At 54.4% G+C, this 25,132-nt stretch overlaps 1 protein-coding gene across 3 annotated transcripts in view; it reads left to right on the top strand.

Annotated features, from left to right (window-relative positions):
* SREBF2 (sterol regulatory element binding transcription factor 2) overlaps positions 1–21,320 on the top strand; it is a 52,404-nt gene extending 31,084 nt beyond the window's left edge. For all 3 annotated transcript variants that reach the window (XM_033116726.1, XM_033116728.1, XM_033116727.1), the window contains 11 exons: positions 238–419; positions 2,393–2,669; positions 5,216–5,385; positions 10,843–11,011; positions 12,403–12,520; positions 13,384–13,493; positions 14,638–14,770; positions 16,541–16,709; positions 18,823–19,008; positions 20,410–20,521; positions 20,972–21,320. In XM_033116726.1, the coding sequence (XP_032972617.1) occupies positions 238–419; positions 2,393–2,669; positions 5,216–5,385; positions 10,843–11,011; positions 12,403–12,520; positions 13,384–13,493; positions 14,638–14,770; positions 16,541–16,709; positions 18,823–19,008; positions 20,410–20,521; positions 20,972–21,192 (1,847 nt within the window). In that variant the 3' untranslated portion in view covers positions 21,193–21,320. The remainder of the gene's footprint in view (positions 1–237; positions 420–2,392; positions 2,670–5,215; positions 5,386–10,842; positions 11,012–12,402; positions 12,521–13,383; positions 13,494–14,637; positions 14,771–16,540; positions 16,710–18,822; positions 19,009–20,409; positions 20,522–20,971) is intronic.
* The last annotated feature ends 3,812 nt before the right edge of the window (positions 21,321–25,132 follow it).

Raw genomic sequence — 25,132 nt, 5'->3', positions numbered from 1 at the left:
CAGGGTTTCTATTGAGGCTCTGGAATTGTCCCAAATTCTCCTGTATGGATTATTTCTATCCCAAGTACTTAGACATCGTTAGTAATGAAGCAATCTTGTTATCCGCCCTTTCTTCTGAAAAGGAGGTAGAAGGCTCTTTTCCATCACAAAGCTGGGGGTTGGTCAGGTGCCCTGCGGTCCCCAGGGCTGCTCCAGGGGGCCCCCTCCTCATGGGTCAACTGAGACGCTGCTCTTTAGGTTCTGGGGGCTGGTTTGACTGGATGATGCCAACGCTCCTTTTGTGGCTGGTGAATGGTGTGATTGTCCTGAGCGTCTTTGTGAAGCTGCTGGTCCACGGGGAGCCAGTGATCCAGCCACATTCACGCTCCTCCGTCACCTTCTGGAGGCACCGGAAGCAGGCAGACCTGGACCTCGCCAGGGTGAGTTCTGCCATCCACTTTCCCCCTTCTTCCCCCAAGCTCAGCTGAGAACTCAGCAACTTGTGTTGAATACCACACTGAATAAAGTCCTGTCTTAGGTCCTGTGTTAGGCGAAAGGAGGCAGGCACCCTGCCCCTAATAGTCACCTGTGGGTAAATAATTCCATGGACACAAGATGACAGGAAGAATAAAGTGCTGCGGGAGCTGGGGCAGAAGAGGCGTCCTGGCTGAGGGGACCCGGGGCTTGAGCAGGGCAGACAAGAGCAGGAAGGATCTGTGGCGGAGAAGTCATGGAGAGATGGGACATTGGGGGGCCAGCGAGTAGATGGGTGTGTCTGGAGTGCAGAAATGCGAGGAGAAAGGAGAACTAAGGCTGGTAGTGCAGCTAGGGCCCACACTGGAGACGTCTTTCACTAGGAACTCATTTGGGGCTTTTTCCCAATTCTGTGGAGAACCAGAAAGGTTTTTGAGCAGGAAAATTAGCTGAAAGCTTTCTTTTGAAATCAACAAAAGAGAGTTTATAGGAAGGATTCTGGGAAAACTCACAGCACTGAAGGAAGCGTCTCGGGAGGAACAAGAACCAGAACCTCCTGAGCAGAAAAGCGGGGGCCTGCTGTCCCCTCCTGAAACCTCAGTGCCCACAGCGGGAATCTGATTGAGCAGCCTGGATGTGTCCGCCGTGCCCTGGGCTGTGGCTCCTGGAATGTCGACGCAGGTTCCAGTTTGTGTTTAGAATATCTTTCTGGTGGCTGTATAAGGGATGGGTTGGAGGAGGGAGACACAAAATGCATGGGAGCCAGTAGGGGACGCTTAGAATAGGCCAGGGGGAGGTGACAAGGACATGGAATTGAGAGGACAGGCAGGAATTCAGGAAAGATTGGAGCTGTAAAATGGAAAGAAAGTGACAAGAGACGTTGACTCAAAGACAGGGGAGTTGGAAGATGAGGTGGGCTGTCTGAAGCCGTGGTGTCTGGAAGTGCGGTGAGACGGTGAGAAGCGCAGGAGGCCGGCCCTGGGCACGAGGCGGGTTGGGACCAGCTGTGTTGGAGGGTGCCCCGGGATAGTTGGGTTGGTGAGTCAGAAGAGGCGACGGCCAAAGCCTGAGTCTTGGGACCAGCCAGCCTTCATGGGAAAGGAGGGAATGAGGAGCCACGGGCACAAAGAAAGGCCGCCTCCTTCAGAATCTGCAAGTACGGCTGCTTCTCCTGTCTGGAAAGACACCACCACCTTAGAGATTGTCACTGTAAGAGCGTTGTCATCCGCTGTCCCCTTGTAATGATGCAGGAAGGCAAGTACAGGTCTCCTCCCCACGGTGATGTGGGCAAGGAGAGGAGAGTTGACTTGCTTCTCAGTAATGAAACAGAGGGAGAACGGGCTCCGCTGCAGGGCTTTAGATTCTGCACAGACCCTCCCAGCTTGGCAGAGTGGTTCATCCACATCCTTGGTTAGCGTTTAGCTGTGTGTTTGCCGAAAACTGTGGTCCTCAAACTTGAGCGGTCACCTGGGGGGCCCGAACCCCAGAGGTTGTGGGTTCAGTAGGTAGGGGGAAGGGGCATCAAGAATTTGCATGATCCCAGGGGCAGATGCCACTGGTCTCCAGGGACCACACTTTGAGAACCTAAAATGTCACATAGTTTGTTGTCTAAATTCACGTTCTCATCTACTGTATGAAAGCTACGTACTGTGGGAAACTCCGTAGAGTATTGCCTTGAAGATAGAACACAGTACAACCCCAATTTAGTGGAAAGGCTGGGAGGAAGTACATCAGCATGTCAGCAGTCATTCTTTCTAGGGCATAAGATTATAAGCGATTTCTCTTTCTTCAGAGCTTTCTGAATTTTCCCAGATTTTCTCCAATGAGCATGTGTTACTCTGGTAATCTGGAGAATGGAGGGAGAGTAAACATTTTTATTAACACACACAAAAAGCCCGCCGTAAGGCCAGTGCACATTATACCTGCTCCCGCTCTCTAGGGGGACTTTGCGGCTGCCGCTGCCAACCTGCAAACCTGCCTGTCGGTGTTGGGCCGGGCGCTGCCCACCTCCCGCCTGGACCTGGCCTGCAGCCTCTCCTGGAACGTGATCCGCTACAGCCTGCAGAAGCTGCGCCTGGTCCGCTGGTTGCTCAAGAAGGTCTTCCAGCGCCGGCGGGCCACCCCGGCCACCGCAGCAGGCTTTGAGGACGAAGCTAAGGCCAGTGCCCGGGACGCAGCCCTGGCCTATCACAGGCTGCACCAGCTGCACATCACAGGTGAGGGCTCCACGGATACCTGGCTGCACCTCTCCACCCTGGCTGGGTTTGCCAGTTCTCTGCTCCAGCTGACGCCCCTTGCACGCTGGTCTTACAGAGCCGTTAGGCCTCCCACATCCATAGCTGGAAGGATGGCTTGTTGCTGGAGTTCATCAATTTAAGACACACACACACTGTCTCCCGTTGACACCTCTACACATGGGCTGTGTCCTCTATACTACGGCGTGTCCTGGTTGCGTCGACAGTGTTTTGTCTTAGTGGTACTTAAATTAATCGTGAAACTTAATGTTGATGGCATCTTAGAGTCAGTGAAATGTGATCGCTTATTTCGTTTGGCGAACTCCCTCTCTGAAAGCTCGGCAGCCAGGTCTGCGGTGAACCAGTCAGAGTGTGGGGCCCCCAGAGGATGGGTACTTGTTGGGGACGATTCTGGCAAAGGCTGTCTGGAAAGTCTTGGCCTTGCAAGGAGGATGCTTGGCGTTCACTAGCTCTGCAGAAGGGGGTGTGCCTGCCAGGCAGGGGTGTCCCCGAGGAGGAGCCCCACCTGGGGTGGCTCTGAGAAGAATTTCTCAGGATGTGGTCCCACAGTGAGCTGTGCAAGGGAAGGGAGACGGGAGCCAGGGCAGGGATGGGCATGAGGAACATGATGGCGTCATCAGATTTGTGCTTCTGGGGTTGAGAAGATTCCCTCTGGTGGCAGAGAGGGTGGATGGAGGGGATTACAGTTAGTGTCCGTGAGGCCACACGGGAGCTAAAGCAACGAAGATCGGAGATGCCAAGGGGACAGGGAGAAAGGGGTGGGGTTGACAGGATGTGGGGACTCACTGGACGTGAAGGGTCAGGAAAGGAGCGACTAGGGTGGCGCCCTGGTTTCTTGAGAATTGGGTGAAAGCAGTGTTGCCTCCAACAGAGGTGAGGAAAACAGGAGGAAGAGCAGTTTTCCCGGGAAGAGGTGAGGGGAGTATTCAGTGGGCGGTGGACGTGCTGGAAACCAGGAAAGGGAGCCAGATGTTCCTCCCAGCGAGAATGAGAACCTCGGGAGCTGATGAGAGGGCTTGTGGTGAAAGGGGCCACTCGGGCATCTGCAAGAACACCCGCATGGAAAGGGCCGGCCGGGGACAGGGAGTCAGGTGGATGCTGTTGGAGAAGGGGCGGTTGGATAGGTTGGAAAAAGCTGAGAGGCTTTGTGCCAGAGGAGCAAAGTCAGAGAGAGTTCAAGAAGGGTCAGAAAGCAACAGTGTAGATGGAAATGCACTGGGCGCCAAGGGAGCTTCTGCTGAGCTGCCAGACCCCAGGGGAGGAAGAGGAGGGGAAAACGAGACAGTGAGGCCTGCTGTGGGGTTTAACAGATGGGGTCATGGCAGAGGTCTAGCAGAGAGTCCTTCTCTGCACATTTTCCCGGCTGTGCTCTTCTCTGCCCCCTCAGTGTGCCCTTGGGCTCCATCTCAGGTCTCTGATCAGGAGGCTGCGTCCTAGCATTCACATTCTGGAGAATTCCAACTGGGATAGTTCACATCACTCATTCGTTCCACATTCACAGAGCACTGTGTGGGCCAGGCCCTGTGCAAGACACTGACCAAGGGACAGAGGTGGCTAAATATGGTTCCCACACTGCCCTCTGCCTTCCCTCCCCCAAAGGAGAGAGCTCGGTGGTACCTCCTGCGAGACCGACACCTGACGCCTGTGCAGAATGCTGTATGGGGGCTGAGGTCTCTCTACTCTGATAAAAACACCAGGGAGGCAGGGACCCAGTGGAAAGAATGCAGAGCTGGGTGAGGTCGGCAGGCCTGGCGTGGCTACCGTCTGGACCTTTGACATGGGCCTGCCCTGAGGCTCACTTCCCCCTCAGCCAAGCGAGGAGACTGCTTGCCCTGGCCACCATCCCGCCCCTGAGCTGAGGACCAAAGCGAATGACAGTGTGAAAGCCTCAGAGACTTGATGGACCCTTGTGCCTGTGCAAGGTCACTTCAGCCCCTGCCTTCAGGATCACCCTAGATGGGCTGTGCAGCCCTCACACGGGAGGGTATATAAACCTGGCCTGGCCATCCAGCTAGTAACCTAAGATGTGTCTGACTTTCAGTGTTCAGTTTTGTGTTACTTGCTCCTCAGAGGGGTACGTGGTTATATACTGTGGAGTCTGTTTATGTGAAAATAAATTCAAATCAGTGATTTCACATTTTTTCATTACCTGTCTTGCAATGTTTGGAGACACAGGACTGTATTCGCAGAACATGGCTGTGCCATTGATGCTGTTTTGGAAAATATTACGGCGGGTACCCTGAGTCCTCTCCAAGGACCTGCAGTCATAACTGCTGCCATTTACGCGGAGCCCTGTGCCATGACGTATATTTTCTCTTGTCCCCCATGAGGGGGAGAGAAACATACAGCAACTAAGTTGCAGCGCTCAGCACTCCACCCAGGACTGTCTGATCAGAGTTCACGAACTTTCTCCTCTGGCTCTGCTGTCGCTCTGACTGCTAGAGAAAGCAGGAAAAGGCTTGGTTTGGGGGATCTGTCAGCATTGGTTTCTGTTTCTGCCGCCATAGGGAAGCTCCCTGCGGGATCCGCCTGCTCAGATGTCCACATGGCCCTGTGCGCTGTGAACCTGGCTGAATGTGCAGAGGAGAAAATTCCGCCGAGCACGCTGGTAGAAATCCACCTGACCGCCGCCATGGGGCTCAAGACCCGGTGTGGAGGCAAGCTGGGCTTCCTGGCGGTGAGTACCTTTAGTCTGTGAGCCTTTGCTCAGCGTCTTCAGGAGCTAAGATAGGTGTGGGCCCTGCCTGCGGGTGCTGAGCGCCCGGATGGGCAGACATTCATTCAGTGGGTCATTCCACCAGTACTTAGAGCAGTTCACTCAAAACACCGCAATTCCCCCCTCAGGGCCCTTTCACATAAGCAGGACACTTTGGTGCCCTGAGATGAGAATATTGATTCAGTGATACAGTGACCCATTTTGGGGATTCATACGGATTTTTCTGCTTCAAGTGGTCATAAAAATTCTTGGTATCTTCTGGTTGTGTCTCCTGCTTCTTTTATTCTCTCAGAAGGTATTTATTGGGTTCCTGGTGTTGGTCACGGCACTGTGGATCCAGAAATGGAAGCCAGTGCACGTCCGCAGGGAGCCCAGGTCAGACCTGGGGTGGGAACTGTGGTTATCAGCCGCCTCCGATGGAGCCAGCCTTGGGAATTCACAATTGGATATTTCACAGGCTTGTTACCAACTAGTTCACAGCGTCTGCTGACCTCAGGCTTTCTCTCCAGCAGAAATGCCTTTTTGTTCCGTGCTCACTCGGGTAGGCTGCTGAATACATCAGCTGTGTCCAAAACAGAATGATCCCATCTCCGTTTTGTTTCCATATAGCACTGATGAGCTGGGAGTGAACGGGAACGTCCCCTATGTTGGCACTGATGTTTCCTGAAGCGTGTCACGATACCTAAGTGACAAAGGGCGTGGAAAAGCCCAGTGTACTTTTTGAGTCTCAGCCCTGTTTCCGTGACCCTAGATAAGATGTTCCTTTAGCAAACATTACTGAGTCCCTGCTCTGGGCCAGGCACTTCTCAGAGTGAAATGCTGCAGAGAGTGGGACATTTGCCCTGTCCTCGGGGAGCGTGCAGTCTGGCAGGGAATCCAGACAAGGGTGGGGTGGGGTGGGGGCTGATCTGGCTGCCCCGAGAGCACACTAGGCCCCAGACCCAGGGGGAGTCAAGGGAGCTTTTGGGGCAAGGCGAATCTAGACTGAGAGCAGGACGCGTTGGCCAGGCGGCTCCCCTAGAACGTTGGTTTGTCCTAGTATTCTGGGCCGATGTCACACTTGGAACTTCTCTGCCCCCAGAAAGTATTTTTGAAGACGTTAATTTTATTGAAATACAATGTACATATGAAAAATGCACACATTTACAGCTTGATGAATTTTTACAAAGTGAACTCAACCTTGTAGCAACCAACCAGATCAAGAAGTAGAATGTTCCCATCACCCCCAGGTGGAGCAGGCCTTCTCCAGGCTCCCTGCCCCCCAAAGGTAACCAATATTCTGAATTCTGTCACCATAGTTTAAGCCTGTTTGTTGTTCCTGTAAACTTTTTATTAAAGTACAGTGTGCATGTAGAAAAGTACACGAATCACAAACACACAGTTCAGTGACTTCACAAAGTGAACAAACACATCTATGTAACCAGCAGACGGATCAAGAAACAGAACACGATCCAGCCCCCGGGAGGCTCCCTTGGGCCCCCTTGTAGGCAGCAAGCTGCCCCTCCCCCCAAGCCCTCCAGCCACATTAACCACCATCCTGATCACCTCAGCTGTTTGCCTCTATAAAAGCTTTGTAGGAGAGTAAGTCATACAGTATGCTCTGTATGTGTCTCGCTGCATCTGCTCGATAGCACGTGCAAGAGTCATTTCCGTTGTTGCGTACAGTTAGAGATTGTCTGTTCTCATTGCTTTATAGTCTTCCTCTGTGTGACTAGACTCTTGTCGGTGGATTTTTGAGTTGTTCCCTGTTTTGGGTTGTTACGAGTCGTGCTGCTGTGAATGTCCCATCTCTGTTCATCTCTCTGTGAACACGGGGCTGTATTTCTAGGAATGGCATTGCTGGGTCAAAGGTTCACCTTTAGTAGACGCTGCCTAACAGCTTTCCAAAGTGGTTGTACCGACTTCCACTCCACCAGTGTGTTCTGCGTCCTCACCAAACACGATTGTGTCAATTTCGGTTTCTTAAGCCTTTCTGCTGGTATCTCACTGTGATTGTCATTTGCATTTCCCAAGTAATTGACAGTGTCAGGCACCTTTTCATTGGCCATTGGGATAGTTTGTTGGCTCTCTGGGTAGTCTCTTAGTCAAGTCTTTCACCTGTTTTTCATTTGGGATGTCTCTCTTTTTATGGATCTGAGGAGTTCTTTAGAACCCGGCTGTAATCCTTTGTTGGGTATGTGCTTCGCATGTTTTCTCTTACTCTGTGGCTTGCCTGTTCTCTCCCTTAATGGTGTTGATCAATGAGCACAAGTTCTTGATGTTCATGAAGTCCAGATTATTTGTCTTTTCCTGCAGTTAGACATTTTATGTCCTGTTTAATAAAGCTTTGCCCTACCTCAAAGTCCTGAAGATATTCTCCTATGTTATCTGCTGAACGCTTTGTTCTTTACTCTTCACACATAGGTCCATAATCCCCCTGGAAGTGATTTTGTATGAGTTGGAGGTAAGGGTGCAAAATGTACTTTCCCGCATGGATATGTCTCTGCCCCAGAATGCTATTAAAATGACTGTCCTCTCCCCACTGCACCGAGGCACCTTTTTCGTAAATCAAGTGTCCGTGTATGATGAGTCTGCTGCAGGACGCTCTAGTCTGTTCCAGTGCACCCCCACTGCACCCCCACAATGGCCAAGAAGTCTCCTAATATCATTATATCTGGACGTGTCAGTCCTCTGGCTTTAGTGACTAGTGTTTGCTCTTTACCTTCCCATATAAATTTTGGGATCATCTCGTCATCCCCAAAATCGCACTGGGGTTTCCATTGTCCTTATGGCTAAGACACAGCTGTCCTTTAGAGAGAATTAGGCCATTTGTGGAAGGCATATGTGTGGCAGCTGAGGGTTGGGAAAATGTTCCCTTGAAAATTGTCCCTGCTCATGACCCCACTCCCTACCCCCACCCCCGAAAATATTTGGTATGCCCAACTAGTGGTAAACAGCTTGATGTGTCTTTCCTCACATTTTTTCTTCCAGAATTTTCTTCCTGCATTTACTAACATATGCATTCTAATTTATTCAATGTGATCATACCAGAAACCTTGTTTTGTCACTTGCTTTTTTCAACCTAACAGTAAGTCCTGGGCCTCTTTCTTTGTCACCTTGTTGTATTCCAGAGGTACGTTGTACACCACACATGTAAATACCGTTGTTGATTGAGCCAGTTGCCGCTCTTGGACGTACGGTTGTTTCCAGTATTTGCAATTACAGACAGTGCTGTAGGAAGCGTTCTCACCCACTGTCTTACCCAATTCTGGTGAAATCTCTGGAAGTGGTGATGCTGGGTCACAGGGTATAAATATCAGACCATTAATGGTCCTGACAAATTTGCATTTTCAGTAGGGGGGGGAAGGAGAGGAGCTGCCCCTTTTACGGGAAGGGGTGGAGTAGGAGACCCAGACAGCACTTTCTTAATGACAAGGAAGCTTTGAATTCAGTTGAATATATTTAGCTAGCAAATGTGTTATTGTTAACGACAATAATTACTTACTTTTGGCACCACACACCTTCTCAAACTTTGAAATCAGATTGGATACCACCACCTACATTTTTTGTTCCACAGCAATTTTCACACACCACTTGCTTTTTATTACAACTTCCAAAAACTCAGCTTCACGAAGATGTGCCATCATCCAAAGGAAGGTCGTAGGTCTCGTGTTGAGACCATGAACTATCTCCACCTCGTGCTTTACATGGTGTCATGTTGAGCATTTCTGTATTTACCTCAAAAATGTAACATCCAGTGACACCCCTGCGAGTTCCCTGTGGCACTTTGGGGTGCCTTGGCGCACAATTTGAGAACCGTAGAGTCAGACCACTGGGAGGACATTCTGCGATTGGGACTGGCCCTGGGGTACATACAGGGTGGCCCTCAGGATCTGAGCAGTTCTGAGTCTCGTGCCTCAGCCACTGAATTCAGCAGTTAGCAGATGAGTCATAGGGAAGGGGGCTCCTAGGCCTCCTGGACATTCTGAATTCTGCTGTCTATAAAATTTAGGGAAATTATCATGGGATGATAATGCCAAGAAAATTAAAAGAGCAACAGAAGTTATTTTCTCAATTTCCCTTCTAGAAGCCGTACTGTGAAATGACTATCTCAGGATTTATATTTCTTATTAATTCAAACCACTAAAACCCAAGCTTCTTCCTACGCTCTCCCCGCCCCCCCACTGAGATGTGTTATAACTAAGGTTTTTCTCTTTTAAGAATTATGAAGCTGAAAAATGTATTTTAATTTAATGATTTTCTAAATGGCTTCTCTGGGTTTCTCTTTCAATACTGCCCACACAGGCTTTGTTTCTGCTAGTGGGTGCCATTTGGGCCCTCTGGAGAGACCTGTGGTGCTGTTGCCCCTGGAGCAGCCCATCAGGCACGTGCTCTCAGGAAAGAGTTGGGGAGAGTTAAAGAGTTTCCAACTACTAGAAGGTTCTCTGACTTCAAAAGCCCTGGCATTGCCACCACCACACCCCCAACCTCATGAGGTTCAGATTACTCACTGCAGTTTCTAGCTCAGGTTCAGCAAGTGCTCTGCTGATGGTCCGCATTTGCTGTCCAGGACTCTGTTTCGAGTATGGTGGTCAGCACAGAGGAGGAAAAGACCATGATTGGAGATTTCGGCGAAATGTCCCCCCGGCCCCCTAAGTGCCATGATAATATTAGAGCGGGGCTGTAAAGCAGTTTGGCTGCGTCATTTAATCTTAGATTCCGGCAGCCCTCTCCAGACTCGCCTAGAAAGAGACAGTCTTGGGGGACAGCCAGTTAGCTCAGTTGGTTAGAGCGTGCTGTTCATAACACCATGGTTGCCAGTTCAATCCCTGCATGGGCCACAGTGAGCTGTGCCTTCCACAACTAGATTGAAACAACTATTTGACTTGGAGCTAATGGGTCCTGAAAAAACACACTTAAATAAATTAAACAAAAAAAAAAAAAAAGGAAAGAGGCAGACTTCTTGGTCCGTGTTCCTAGAGTGCCGCTTTGGCAGTGCTATTTCTGACCGTGGCATTCAAGTCTTCTGAAGCCGTTATATTAGCTGATGGCTACTTAGAGCCCAGTAAAGGTCAGAACCATCAGACTGAACCAGAAAAGGAGACAGCTCCCCTCCTGGCAGAGGCCAGGGCGGAAGTACGACAGTCGGGGTCCAGGGGCCTGGCCCAGCGCCCTCCTGTGGGCTCCTGAGCTCCCAGTGTCTCGTGCTTCTCCCTCCCATCCTGCTCTGCTCAAAGTCTTTCTTGGTCTTTCCTCAAAGGCCAGAAACTAGGCCGCTTGTCCTAATTTCGGTGGTGGCATTTACTTCCAGGTATGTGAGTCCCAGCCCTCCCATTGATCTCCTTTCCCCAGCCCGGTGGTGCTTTCTGATGGGCCCATGGTGGCCGCAGCCAGCATTCTGCCACCCTGGTATCACCCGTGGTCTTTGTCCTTCCACAGAGCTACTTCCTCAGTAGAGCCCAGAGTCTGTGTGGCCCCGAGCGCAGTGCTGTCCCTGACTCGCTGCGCTGGCTCTGCCACCCCCTGGGCCAGAAGTTCTTCATGGAGCGGAGCTGGTCGGTGAAGTCAGCTGCCAAGGAGAGTCTGTACTGTGCCCAGAGGAACCCAGGTGAGGACATCTTTGCAGCCATTGGGAACTGGAGAGAGCCGTGAGAGCTACCAGGACTTCAGGGCGGAAACACAGGATGTCAGTCTTATTTTCCCCAAAGCTCAGGGAGGTCATGAGCCTGGTCAGCAGCTAAGCTGGGTTTGCAGCTCGCTTGACATTCGAAGCCCGTGCTCCTCATGTCAATCAGACTGTATTCTTGCCTTTGTTCTGGGCACCGTGGAAACACAAAGGATGTATGCAGTAGCTGTTTGCTGGCCCGGGTCCCACTGGAAAGCAGACAGACATATATGGAGCAGTTAGGGAACAACAGGCGACAGGCGGTCATCAAGTGCTCAGAGTGGTGGCTGGGACAGGGCTCCAGGCGTCGGGAGGAGATGCTGGCTTCCCGTCCCTGGTGTTTGACAGTGATTGGAGTCGACTCACCCGACCTCGAAGTGGTAGAGGCTGGACGAGTTGACTCAGACTTGAGCAGCCAGTGGCTTTCCGCTCCCGGCAAGCTTCTCCCCGCTACACCGTGGGTCTGGGGAGAGTGAGGCATGTTCCCCAGGGACAGGTGTGTGTCAGACATTTTGGGGTGGTCCACTATCCTTTTTTAAAAAATAGCTATTGCTCAATATAAGAATGTTGAACAGCACCCAAAAGTAAGGATGAAAGCAAAAGCCGTCCTAACTCTCAGCCCCCCTTCGCTGTCTGTTTTGTCCACACCTTAGATTGTCACTAGCTATCTCATCTCTTGCAGGCTCTAGTTCTCGGCCTTGTCACCCAGAATGTGTTCATAAGTGTCCTGCCTCCTCGTCCTTGTCAAATTGAGGCCCACGTGTCTGCTCAGGGCGTGGGGAGGGGGGGCTGGTGACGCACTGCTTTGGGGCTGCCGGTAGGGACTTGATGGTGGTGACAGTCAGCTGTTGCAAGCATTGCAAGACCCGTTGTGAATCAGCTCAGCCAGATCGTCGCTGGCCACAAGTCCCAAGACAAGGCTCTGGAACATAAGAGCGGGGTCTTCCCTTGCCACGTCAAGGCTGCAGCCGCCTCCTGTCCTCCTCGGCTGGCTGTCCTCCTGAGCCACATGGAGAAGAGGGAGCCTCTGAGACTTGGAGCCGTCTGCCTTTCCATTTTCTGTCTTCCGACAAGGCTGTGGCCACCACCTTATAGCCAGTGAAAGTGCTGAACTCCATGCCGACACACACACACACACACACACTCCCCCAGAATCTTCCAACCCTTTAATCAAGGTAGTTCTGGGGTTTGATTGAGAAGGGTGTTTGATCCCCATTCAGAGAGGGTAGCTATAGCTTGGGTTCCTCTCCTCACCCTCTATTTTCTGTGTAAAGATAAAATGGGCTCATGAGTAAGACCCATCTAACCCTTCCCCTGGCCTAACTCTTCTTCAGCTGACCCCGTTGCCCAGGTCCACCAGGCCTTCTGCAGAAACCTGCTGGAGCTAGCTGTGGAGTCCTTGGTGAAACCTCAGGCCAAGAAGAGGGCTGGAGACCAGGAAGAAGAGAGCTGGTAATGTCTCCAGGATGCCTCCGCCTCGGGCTGTCTGTCCAGGGAGTTCAAGGGCAGCTGTGGGCGTGCATCTAGAAACAAGCCATAGTGTAGGGTCTCGGAAAATGGAGTGATCCTTTGTATCCCTCCAACCTGGCAGCCCCTCCAGAACCCTGGGTGAGCTCCGACCCAGATCTGCTCTTTTCTCCTAGACTGAGTAGGAGTCACTTTCCTACCTTTTTTCTTTTTACCCGTTTCTTAGGCAAGTGGAGTCAGTTCTTGGAGCAAGTCAGGCATTTGATTTGCTTGTTGGGGTAGGGAGGTAGGTGGCCTGTTGAGGGACTAAGAAAGGAATATGGAGAGCCCAGCAGAAGGCTCTGGCCTGGACATCTTGGGGTCCCAGACCTTTACTGAATGTGCCGGGCAATTCTTATTCTACCACAGTTATTAAGCAGTCTTTCCTTCTCGGGGTAAGACCTGAGAGGCACACAGGTGCCAAAGTCAGTCTCATAAAGACCCAAGTCCTGATGGAGTGCTTCTGAGTGGCAAGGAGAGGGCACTTCTATGCCAGAGATCAGTAAACTTCTGGGAGGATACATTTGAATTGGGCCTTACAGGGAGGAGTCAGGTTTCGGGGCCAGGAATGAAAGAGCAAAGTGGGCTCTCTCGGCAAGCAGAGGGAAGGGTGTCAGGAACATTCGAAGAAGGAAGGCCACAGAGAGTGTGAATGGTATAGGGGGCAGAGCTCAGGGCATGCCTGGCATGATGGGGGAGAAGGGGCCAGAAATGTCCATTTGGTCTCGGGGAGGGAGGCCAAACCGCCAGGCCACGAGCGGTCCTTCTATACATTTTAATGTACATGGGACCCTTTCTTGTCTTTCTAGTGAATTCTCCAGTGCTCTGGAGTACCTGAAATTACTTAATTCTTTTGTGGATTCTGTGGGCATTGTGACCCCCCCCTTCTCCAGCAGCTCTGTGCTCAAGTCAGCGCTCGGTAAGCATCTTGCAGGGTGGCGCCCACCCTTCACAGCCCCTTTGTTCCAGGGTCCAGGGCTAGTTGAGTACGCACTTGAGAATCTTCTCTGGATCTGAGGTTTGTATCTTCAGCTCCCCCAAAGCTCTGACCCACAGTTACTCCCTGCTGGGCAGCACTCGAGGGTCAGGAAATAATGATTCTCCTAGAAATGAGCAGTAAAGAGCAAGTGATTGTCTCCCCCGGATCCTGGCTGGCAGGGCAGGTCAGCAACCTTCCCAAATGCCCAGAACGGGCAGCAAGTAGTCCAGGCACCGGAGGCTGGTGGGGACTCAACTTTCAGACACACAGACCCCCACCCCCACCCCCGAGGTTGCCCTGTGGTCTAACATTGTGATGAAGGGACGTTTCATCTGGGCGTTTGTACTGCTCCGGCTCCCCGTGGCCTCGGGTGACAGCGCAACGCGCGGACTGAATTGGCACCAGGACCTTCTTCGCTTCTGTCCCTAAACTGCCATCAGGATGATGGCCTGTCAGCTGCTGCCTCTCGGGCTTCTGAGGCTGCTGGGAGAAAGGGGCTGTCAAGCTCCCTTCTGGTCACTCTCCCTGGGGAGGGAAGGATCCCAAAACTGCAGGCACCCCATGATGACCACTGCCCTTGTGGCCTGCCTTTATTTCAGAGTTTAGAACACGCTCTTAGGCCTTTTACACGTCCATCCACTGGCATCTCAAGATCACTGGTATCGCAGCTGAGGAAACTCAGCCTCCGAGAGGAAAAGATTGAAAAGGTTCCAACGTGAGCCTATTCCTACAGAAACTGGCAACGCCGTTTGTCATGGCTGTTGGAAGTTGAGGTTGATCCCGGCTTTTTACTTAAAAATAACACCACAGGGAACATCTTTGTTAAATTTTTTTCCCTCAGTTTAGGCCAATTTCTTTGTGATAGATTGCTCAAAATGGGATTACTAGGTCACTAGGAGTGGACATTTTTAAGGCTCTTGATTCTTCCACCAGAAATGTCTGAGGGCAGCAGAGGCCCCTGGCCTGTCGCCGGAAGGTGAAGATGGCCGTACCATGTGGGGACTAGGTGCAGCCAGCCGGGCTGAGCTCCACTGGTCTAGTTTCTGTGGGTGCTGGAGTGACGTTTGGTACCGTTCCCCCCTAGGTCCAGACGTCATCTGTCGTTGGTGGACATCTGCGATCACTGTAGCCATCAGCTGGCTCCAGGGCGATGACTCGGCTGTACGCGCTCATTTTACTGAAGTAGAGCGTGTCCCCAAGGCCCTAGAAGTAACTGAGTGCGTAAGCCTACTTGACTACTTCCTTGCTTCTTCCAGGGAAACCCCAAATGCAGGGTGTGCCCGGCCTGCTTGTCTGGGTTAATGGGAGGGAACAGGTCTGGGTGGCTATCGGGGAGAAGGGTCAGGCAGCCTGGGGACCGCATGATAGATGGAGAGATAAAGTGTGAGGGAAGACGAGAGCACCTCGGGGAAACCAAGCTTGGCAAGCAGGTCTGTCTCTGTGCTGTGCCAGCAGCTGTCAGCTCTGCCTCTGGGACTTCCTCCCACAGCCTCCATGGAGCCACAGGCTGACAGCAAGGGAGAGTGCTGTGGCACCCGGCCTCTCGGTGGAGCCAGGCCGTATGGTGACGACTCGCAGCCAGTGCAGGGCTTGTGAAGGCCCAAGGACCCTTCCCTCATGTCCTTGCAGCCACCCTCTGCCCCTCCCCCCCGTCAGCCCTGTCATTCACACAGCCTTTAGCACGGGCATAGCCAGAGAGCCTTTGACCTTCCTCTGTGGGGACTCCTGCCTGTGGGCATTTGGCCTGTAGGATGGGCAGCCCTGGCCGTTTCTAACTGGATCGGAGTGTCCCCGACATCTTTTGCCACTTGAGAGAGATTGTAAAACGCTCCCGAGGCAGAAAGGCTCCCCAAGGTCCTGATTTCAGAGCCAAGGCTGCAGTATTTCCCGTCAAGCAGACTCTTAACCAATAGAGCCGGAGGAAGCTGAGAAAAATGGGTGTAGGCAGGTTCCCTAAAGTAGGTCTGACACCCCAATATCATTTAAGTGACCCATTGAAGCACCCTGACCGTGACATCCACCTTGCACCAGGCCCTCTGTTAGCGCTGCACCCTGTGCCTGTCCCAACCAAGGCTCCTGAGGAAACTGAGGCTTGGCGGGTACATTGTCTAACGTCACCTCACTTCTCAGCAATAGAGCCCGGCAATGCCTAAGCTTAAGACCCTCAGGCATTCCTTTCCTCTGAATTCAGTCACTCTGGGGTCCCTTTGCTCTTCAAGGATAATGGCACCGGGGGAACTCTCCCCCAACCCCACCCTCCCCGTCTTCTTGATCTGCTCTATGAAAAGAAGCTAAGTTTCTCTAGAGAGTTTAATACCAGCTCCCGGGGAATGGCCCCTCGGAGAGCAGCTGCAAATAATGGGCCAACTACTCTTTGTCACCATAGGTACTAGCAGCAAGTGGCATTGTGACCACTTGATAGATGAAGAAACTGAGGTCCTCGTCTGGCCATGACTGACCCTGCAGCTCACTCTCCCTGCACTCCCCCCACGCCCTCCTCTCCAGCCACGCTGGCTCGTGTCTCACATCTGTCAGACACTCAGGGCCTTTGCACGTGCTGCTCCTCTGCCTGGAACCCTCCTCCCAGGAAATCCCGTCAGCTCACTCCCCCAGTTCTTCAGGTCTCAAATGTCACCTTTCCAGGGGGGCATCCTTGACTGTTGTTTGTAAATGCCACATGACTTGCTTTCATGGCGCTCACACCACCTGCCACTGTGTATTCAGCACTTACTGTATTTATTATCCAAGTCCCTCACTGGAAAGTGGGTGCTTGAAGGAGACGCTGTCGGGATGGGGAGCCCACCCTTGCTCAGGGCTGGCATTTCAGATCTGGAGCTGGGAACCTGGAACCACGATGGCAGCATTCAGGTCTCCAGACCTACGTGTCACACAGCAGTATGGGGTCACCGGTTCAGTCTTCTCTTCAAATTACTCCTCAAGGTGACAAGTACTGACCTCCTGCCTCTTGCCTCCTTCTCACCACCCAGGAGCCCCCTGGTGAAGGCCATCTTCCACACCTGCAGAGCCATGCACGCCTCACTCCCCGGGAAGGCAGATGGGCAGCAGAGCTCCTTCTGCCACTGTGAGAGGGCTAGCGGCCACCTGTGGAGCAGCCTCAATGTCAGCGGGGCCACCTGCGACCCCACCCTCAACCACGTGAGTGGGGGCTTACCTGGCCCCTCCGGGAGGTGCTCAGTTCTGGTGTGCAAGAATACTCTGACCCATCTTGAGCTTACCCAGCCTATGGGGCTGTTGAGAGACAGAGACCAGGCAGAACGTAGCCTGCTAGCCTGGGTGGGCTCCCTGTTTAGTTAGGGCAGGCATATTCCGCCTGCATCTTTCCTAGGCCCTCTGAGTCTCGATCCTGCTGGCTAGAGCTCTGCATTTGCTCTGGGAAGCTCGTACAACCTGCCAGGCCCCTGGAGGCCAGCCTTGGAGTGGGCCCCACCCCCCACGTGCACATGCGCCTGAGCCGACAGGCGCCCTGGGAGCCTCCGTGGCCAGCCGCATACTCCTAGCAGGCAGCTGTGGTGCATTGTAGTTGCATTGCACGTTCTAGCGGTACCCGTGCAATGTTTCCACAGTGCATCACAGAGGCCTGCCCGGCCCTCGAGAGACTTCCCACCCAGGCCTCGTAGAGGGTCCTGTTGGGCCAGAGCACAGCCATCCCAGGAAAGGCGAGGCGGGGAGTGCATGCAGCTGGAAGTGCAACACCATCTGCTCACCGGGCGGAGCGTGGTTTCACTCCAGAAAGGGAGTATATCCCGGAGGGTCAGACTCTGCACCCCTCACTGGGGTTTGGTTCCCGGTGGCTAGACTGGCACTTCCGGCTAGAGGTTGCCTGTGGCCCAGGACAGCGTGCCAGCCCAGCAGGACAGGCAGTGTGCAGAATGGACCTGTGGGAGAGCCGCGTCTTACTCTGTGTCTTTCCTCTGCTGGTCTCCCATAGTATTTGTCTTCATGAGAAAACCAGATAGTCTCAGCTAGATTTGGTGAATGAGAGAGGCTAGGGGCACCCTGGGGGCTGCGTTCCTGGGGGACAACTCTCGGTAGGAGAATGGCCTTACAAAACGGAGACCCTGTGGAGCCTGGTGGCTCCCAGAATCCAGCCCCAGGCCACTGCCCCCACCCAAAAGTGCCTCCCTAGTGTTCACCTCTTAGAAGTGCCAAGTTTTGTTCGAGATGGGGGGCTCACCCATGTCCCCTTGAGATTGTCAGCAGCCAGAAAACAGTATGGCAAGGGTCAGGGCACTGAGCAGGCCTGGGGCAGAGTCCAGGGTGGGTGTGAGGCAGCGCTGTGACCTCCCCAGGCCCAGCACCCTCGAGAAGGGGAAAGCCAGGTTGGGCCAGGTGAGGAATGGTCTGGGGAGGCCCTCTGAACCCGAGGGCCACAGGGGACCCACCTCGAAAAGGACTCGCTGTCTCCTCACTCTCACTGCTCCGTGGTGCTGGTGGCTTCAGGAGCCAGGCAGGCCCAGCCTCGTGGGTGCCACACAGAGAAGACATGAGGCCCAGGCGCGTGCGGCATCTGTGCCTAACAGCAGCCAGCACTGACTGACTGCTGCTGAGGGCCGGGCGTGGTGCCCACATGGTGCGTTCATGGAATGCTCACAACGGCCCCACGGAGCCTGTTTTGTGGGTGAGGAAACTGACGCACAGAGAGGTTCAGTTGTGTGCCAGGGTCATGTAGCTAATCAATGACAAACCTGCAGTTGATCTAGGCCAGTGGGTCTAAACCCAATCATTCACCTGTACTGCGGTTCTGCCTTCTTGGGCTCCTGTGGGCACAGCCCTGGCTGCCCTCTGAAGTGAGCCTCTCCTCTCCTTACCCTCCCCCAATCTCCAGGCTTCACTGCCGCTTCAAGCTCTTCCATTCCACTGGAAGGGCAGGGCCATGGCACCTCTGTGCCAGCTGTGAGGTGGGAGGAACCTGTGACCTCTGGTCAGACTTATGAGGCTGTATTCCTACCTCTGCTACTGTGTGTCCCTACACAGCTACGGCCCCTCTCTGAGCCCCGCATGCTCACCTGCAGAATGGGGAGAACAGATCTCCCACCTGGGGCCATGGAAAGGACTAGATGCTGTGAGCCCGAGTTCGTTCTTTAGCTGTTCTCTGGTTCCCTATGGAGTGCCTGGCAGGCTGCCCCATCTGGGGCTTTCTGTTTCCTCCCGGAGCTGCCGAGTGTTGGGCTGGCAAGTCCTTGTAGGTGCAGCCCCTACCTCAGCAGCAGGTCCATCACCTGTCTCCTCCCCCTGGTTCACCCCACAGGTGATCCAGCTGCTGACCTGTGATCTGCTCCTGTCACTGCGGACAGCACTCTGGCAAAAGCAGGCAGGAGCCAGCCAGGCCCTGGGTGAGACTTACCACGCATCAGGCGCCGAGCTGGCTGGCTTCCAGCGGGACCTGGGCAGCCTGCGCAGGCTGGCACACAGCTTCCGCCCAGCCTACCGCAAGGTGAGGCCCAGCTCCCTGGTGGGGGAGGGCAGATTGGGGTTCCCAGGGCCCAGCACAACATCTGTGTGGGGTCGTGGAGTTGGTCCTCTGAGGTCAGCCAGCTGACCTGTCAAGAAATGGGCTGGGTGCCATGTGTTCTTTGGTTCAGCTTCTGTTGGTTGTGTGGTGGGGAGCAGGCCCCACAGCCCACAGAGAGGACCAGCATCTCATAGTCAGATACTGGGAGGGGAGGGGCTCCTGGCCCCATCTGGAGTGGGGTGGGAAGGACACGAGGGAGCTCTACTCTGGCTTTCACAGCTGGGCTCAGAGTGACACACTCTCCCGAGAACCACATCTAATCCTTTTTCTGAGCCTTCGGGAGCTTTGGTTCTTCACGCCACAGGATCTGAGCCAGGTCTCTGAGGGCAGTTGCATAACTGGGCTTACTGGACTTAAATCATTTCCTTGTTTTATTTTTACTGCTTATTAGAGTAATGTATACTACATATTTTTGCCTGAATTATTTTCAGAAACTTCAAGTGAGGAGGCCAGAGTGTCAGTAAGGGGGAAGGGCATGAAAAAGGAGAAGGGCTCGGGATGAGGCTGCCCTCACCCTAGGGTGCTGTGGGACCCTCACAGGGTCGTCCCGTGGCCCCTGTGCAGCGAGCCAGGACAGACACAGTAGACAAAGCGTAATCATTGAGCACCACCCCTCCCTGCTCAAAGGGAGTGTGCCCCAAGGCTCGGCGGCCCTCTGGTCTGCTCAGGGCACGGCTGGCCTCAGAGGCCGCCTGGGGAGTGCCCTTTCCATCCTGCCTCGACCCGTATGAGAACCCTTCAGTGGTTCCCCCATTGCCTTCCAGGCAGCACCCCCACAGAGATATTAAGGTATAAAAGGACCTTGAGATTTTAAGAAATTGGAGACCTAGGCCTTCTCCTCCCCACCCCCACGACTCCTACTTTCTGAATAGTTACAGACTTTTACCTGCAAACGTTCTGGACTCTATTCCTTTCTGAAGAGACAAAAGGACCTGGACCTCCCTGGTACCCAGCTGTTCTCCCCTATATCCCTCCTGGCCCTGTCCCACCTTCTGTCCTATTCTCAAGCTGGAGGCAGCCTCCAAGGACTGGAGGCTTCACCCAGGTTACCTGTCTTCCAAGCTCAGAGGGCATGCCGCCCTCCGTCACTGGGAGCCCTTTGCCTCTTTGTCACCGGTTGCCTTGCTCCTGCCCCCGCCAGCTGGCCTGTGCTGTGTCCCTTGTCCCTGCCACTCCTCCAGGTTTCGGGCTTGTACCAGGGGTCACAGTGAAGACAATAGAGGTTACTTTCAGGGGCTGAGCAGGATCAGGTGGCAGATGAATGCTGCAGGGAGAGGCACCTGTACCTACCAGGGCGTGACTGTCTCCCCTGCGCCTCCCCAGGTGTTTCTGCACGAAGCCACTGTGCGCCTGATGGCAGGAGCCAGTCCCACCCGCACCCACCAGCTGCTGGAGCACAGCCTACGGCGGCGCACTGCCCAGAACGCCAAGCACGGTGAGTCCGCCGGCAGCCCGGCTCCAAGGCCTGCTGTGGGCCCGGCACTGACCTCGGCAGAGGTGGTGCGAGAATCAGAGCAGCCCACGGCTTGACTTGGTGGGTCCATGAAGGCGCTGTGGGGTTCGGGTTGTTGTGGGTCCAGCCTCAGGAGCGGGGAGGGGAGGGCTGGGGGGGTCGTCTGGTGCGGGAGCCGGGGTGGCAGGAAGCATGGGCCCAGAGCCAGATAGATGCATGGGCTACATCTCGGTGCCACCATGTAACAAGAGCCATGTGGTGCCAGCTGAGTTGATCTCATCTCGTCTGTGAACTAGGGAGGGCACTGGAACCTACCTCACTGGGCTGGTGTGAGGACGGAATACATGAGTCCACATCAAGCCCTTCGAGTAGCACCTGCGTCCGAGCGGCTCTCAGCGAGCAGCCCGTACATGTAGCTCCTCATTCCCACAGGAGAGGTGGACGCCTGGCCCGGCCAGCGAGAACGGGCCACCGCCATCCTGCTGGCCTGCCGCCACCTTCCCCTCTCCTTTCTCTCCTCCCCGGGCCAGCGGGCGGTGCTGCTGGCCGAGGCAGCCCGCACCCTGGAGAAGGCGGGTGACCGGCGCTCTTGCAACGACTGCCAGCAGATGATTGTCAAGCTGGGGGGTGGCACTGCCATTGCCGCCTCCTGACCAGCGGGCCCTGCTCACCTAGGCCCACTGCCTCCCTCTGTCTCTCTCTCCCTCCTCCCTCTTCTCTGTCTCTCCCTCTTCCCTCTGTTCTGTCTCTCCCTCCTCCCTCTGTTCTGTCTCTCCCTCCTCCCTCTTCTCTGTCTCTCCCTCCTCCCTCTTCTCTCTCTCTTCCTCCTCCCTCTTCTCTGTCTCTCCCTCCTCCCTCTTCTCTCTCTCTTCCTCCTCCCTCTTCTCTGTCTCTCCCTCCTCCCTCTTCTCTGTCTCTCCCTCTTCCCTCTGTTCTGTCTCTCCCTCCTCCCTCTTCTCTGTCTCTCCCTCCCTCTGGAAGCCAGGACATGGGCCTCGTCTTCTGAGCTGTCGCCTGCCAAGGCTTTTGAACCACCTCAGGCCCATGGGCCCCTGGACAGAGCCCCTTATTGCTTATGTGGGTAGATGCACATGGTCCAGGGTCCACTGGGCCTGAGCGAGGAAAGACAGAGCAGGGCAGGAATTGGGAGTACCCTGATTTGCAAGGGGGAGCTCCCAAGCTGCCCAGCCCTTCCCTCCAGCCCTCCCAAGATTCTCTCTGAATGTCTCTTCCCCCTTTTCCTGCTTTCTTGTTTTTTATTGGGCTTTCCCTCTGGGGGACATGGGTCTCTGGGTACCAGAGCACTTCACCCGTGGCACTGTGCCCAGCATGCCCTCAACCCCTTTTTATACGAATGTTTTTATATCAGTGTGCTTGGATTTGCCGTGATGCAGGACTAAGTTGCTGTGGCATCTTTATTTCTCTCCCTGGGTCTGCGTCCCCTCCCCTGTGCCTGACAAAGCCAGTTCATTGTTTTCTGTTTATTACACAGGACAGCCAGGGAAGGAGGGGCGCCCAGCCCTGGAGAGGCGGCAGGGAGGCAGGGGGCAAGCCTGGGGATGGATGAAATAATGTCGGCATTATTTTTTAATTTTTTAAAAAATAAATGGTATCTTATTTAATTGTCCTCTTCCTTCCCACTCCCCTGCCCCCTGGGATGTCAGCCCAAGCTCAGGGTAGACCCAGGGGCTGGGAGAGATGAAGTCACCCATTGGGTCTGAGGACCAGGGCCTTCAGCATGGGTTCTCCGTTCCCTCCCACCCAACTCCTACCTCCATGGTCTATCCCTAATTAGGTTTATCCCTAATTCTTGACCTGAAAATAAGCCAGGGTGGCAGGGATGGGCACTAGGAATGAGGCCCCCTGCTTCGGTGGGGATCCTGAGAGGAAAAGTGATCCTGCTTTTCTGGATTCCCTGGCTTGGTGCCTCCCCTGAGGTCATTTCTCTGGGACCTGAGGACTGTTTGGGACGCCTGCTGGGAGGCTGAGAGGGGCTGCTCTCCCTCCCTCCCTCTGCTTCTCACCCCCTCAGGCTGGTTGGAGCAGAGTGTGCGGGGGTTCCCCTGATGCCGAGTGCAGGCCAGAATGGGTCAGCTTGGACCTCACCCACTTTCTTTCTCCTGCCCCTCCCCCCTCACTGTAATTTATGGCCCCGGGCCACCGGTTGAGCCAGCCCTTGTGTCATGTGTATATACTGTGCCTTTTCTTGTTATTGTTTAGGGATGGGAGGGGGTAATTTTTCACTGAAAAGGGGGATACGCCTATGGCTGCCTTGACGTGGAATCATTCACCATCTCCTGGATGTAGATTATTCAATAAACACAGATTGGTACCACCCAGCATGAGGTGTGTGAGGGTCTGTAATGTGACCACTGTGGTGACTAGCCTGGTGGCTACATGACTTGGCCTCCAGTGGGCCAGGGACTGAGGAAAAGCCCTCTCTCTCTGCTGAGAGGCCCCCGGGGGCCTTCATTGGGATGGAACTTCCTGGCTGCCCGTGCGCCTGGCCTCTTCCTTCCAGCACTGGCTGCCTGGCACACACTCCAGGCTGGGACAAGGTGCTGCTGGGATCAGAGGTCACTGCACCCGTGGCCTATAGCTGGCTCTTTGGCTGATAGCTATAGTTCCAGGGGATTTAGGGTGCTAAGTCCTTCTGTGTTCACCCCTCAGATAAATCTCTCCCTTATGAGGTAGACTGACCCTCAGTTTCCCCATCCTCCCCAGAGGCAGTGAGCCTCTAAGGAGACTCACTGGCCCCAAAGTCACATCCAAATCAAGCTCCCATACTTCCGAGCTGGGTCACCTTGGGCGGGATGTCACCTCAACCTCCACTTCTACGTATGCAGAATGGGAACAATCCCTGTCTTTGACTACAGTCCCCATAGGTTTGTTGGCCAGTTTGAATGTGCCAGTATATGGTAAGTGACTCATGAAGCTGGGCAGGGCAAGACCACAGGAGAGGTGGGGTGGGAGAGTGCGGGCCAGGTAGTGAGAGAGTCAGGAGTGCTGCATGGTCGTGAGCCTGGGGGCTGAAGTGCATGGTCCCCTGACCTGGCTGACAAGTGGGCCGGTCCCCTCAGTTCCCGGAGCCACTCTCTTCTCTGAAGGGCAATCACCGTAGGCTACACACTCCCAAGAGCGCAAGCAGCCAAGTGGGGCCCAGTTGCAGCTGCTCCCTGTCCAGTTATTACAGCAGTATTTTCAGTGGTGTCCAAGGCCTTTGGGACTGAGAGTGAACGGAGAGGTCACGCCCACTGCCCCAGCACAGCCAGCCGGGGCCTGTGTCATCAGGGTGGGTGACCGTGGGTGGCCAGTGTGCCCAGGAAACTGATCCTTTTTGTGTCTTGGCCGGCTACATGACTCCGCACCCACGCGCCTTCCCCGGCTCCACACAGCTGCAGAACAGGCCCTTGGGGTACCCCACCCCCACCTCGGGTGCAAGGTTGGGGGCTCTCCCCGGGCTCTGTCCTGGGGCTTCTGGGCCTTGGTTTCCTCAACAGCCTTTAGAGACAGGGAGGTGCCTCCTCCGGCAGGGGAAGAGCTGGTGGGTTTGGGGGCCTCAGGGTGGTCCTTCCTCTAGGTAAGAGACTGCCTGTACACTGGGAGCAGGGGCGCCTCTGCCAACGCACAAGTGCATAACCTTCCCTCCTCCCCCAACCCGCACACAGCCTGCCATTCCATCAGGGTCACGGTGGCGGCAGAATACAGAAGAATCCTAACCGAGTCAGCTGGGTGACCTTGGCAAGTTAGTTAGGTCTCAAAACCTCAGCTTCTTCATCTATAAAGCCACATGCCCATGGGGTTCTTGTAATTAAATGAAAAGAACAGCAACAAATGGTGGCCACTGTTACCAAAACAGCATACCTTGCCTAGGGTACACAAGGAAAACTGAGGCCCAACTGGGTGGTTTGGGTGAGGTCACATGAGGGGCACAGCCCAGCCCTCAACCTCCCAAACAGTACCTGTCACTGAGGAACTCAATGCACACAGGCTGCTGGCACTGCCCTGGGCCACAGCCCTGTACCTGGAGCCTGCCTGGCAGGAAGGGGGAGAGCTGGCAGTGCCAAGCATGTGTGGTGTGAGCATCCCAATGGGGGCACTGCCAAGGCCCTGGGTCCAACATCCCCATCCCCTTTCCCTCCATAGCAGCTACTAGGAAGAGGCTCTGCCATCCTGAGCACCAGCTGTCCACCCTGCCAACTGCCCACAACCATTAGGGGGGTGGCTGTGGGCCAAGCTGGCCAAGTGGCCTGCAGGCCAGGGGCCGGCCCAGGGCCAGACTGTCAGTGAGGTTCAGCCAGGCTCAGGCAACTCAAGATGTAGAGCGGCTGACCCTCCAGTAAGGGGCATGAACCTCCAAGGGAACTCTCCACAGCCCTCTCCCCTATGTCCAAGCCTCAAGCTGGCTGGGGCCTAACTGCCCCTCTCCCATGGGTCCCATTAGTATGGACATGAAGCCTGGCATTCAGCCCTAACCGCCACCTCCAGCCACCTCCAGCTCCTAGAACACACCGGCCGGCTCTCAGGAGCCAGCCCTCTGCTCTTGCACATGCTGTGCCCTCTGCCGGCACTGCCGTCTGTCCAGTCAATGAG

The sequence above is a fragment of the Rhinolophus ferrumequinum genome, chromosome 10 (assembly GCF_004115265.2).
Source record: "Rhinolophus ferrumequinum isolate MPI-CBG mRhiFer1 chromosome 10, mRhiFer1_v1.p, whole genome shotgun sequence".
Classification (NCBI taxonomy): Eukaryota; Metazoa; Chordata; class Mammalia; order Chiroptera; family Rhinolophidae; genus Rhinolophus; species Rhinolophus ferrumequinum.
The sequence above is the reverse complement of the archived record's forward strand: the minus strand, read 5'-3'. Positions and strand labels throughout refer to the sequence as shown.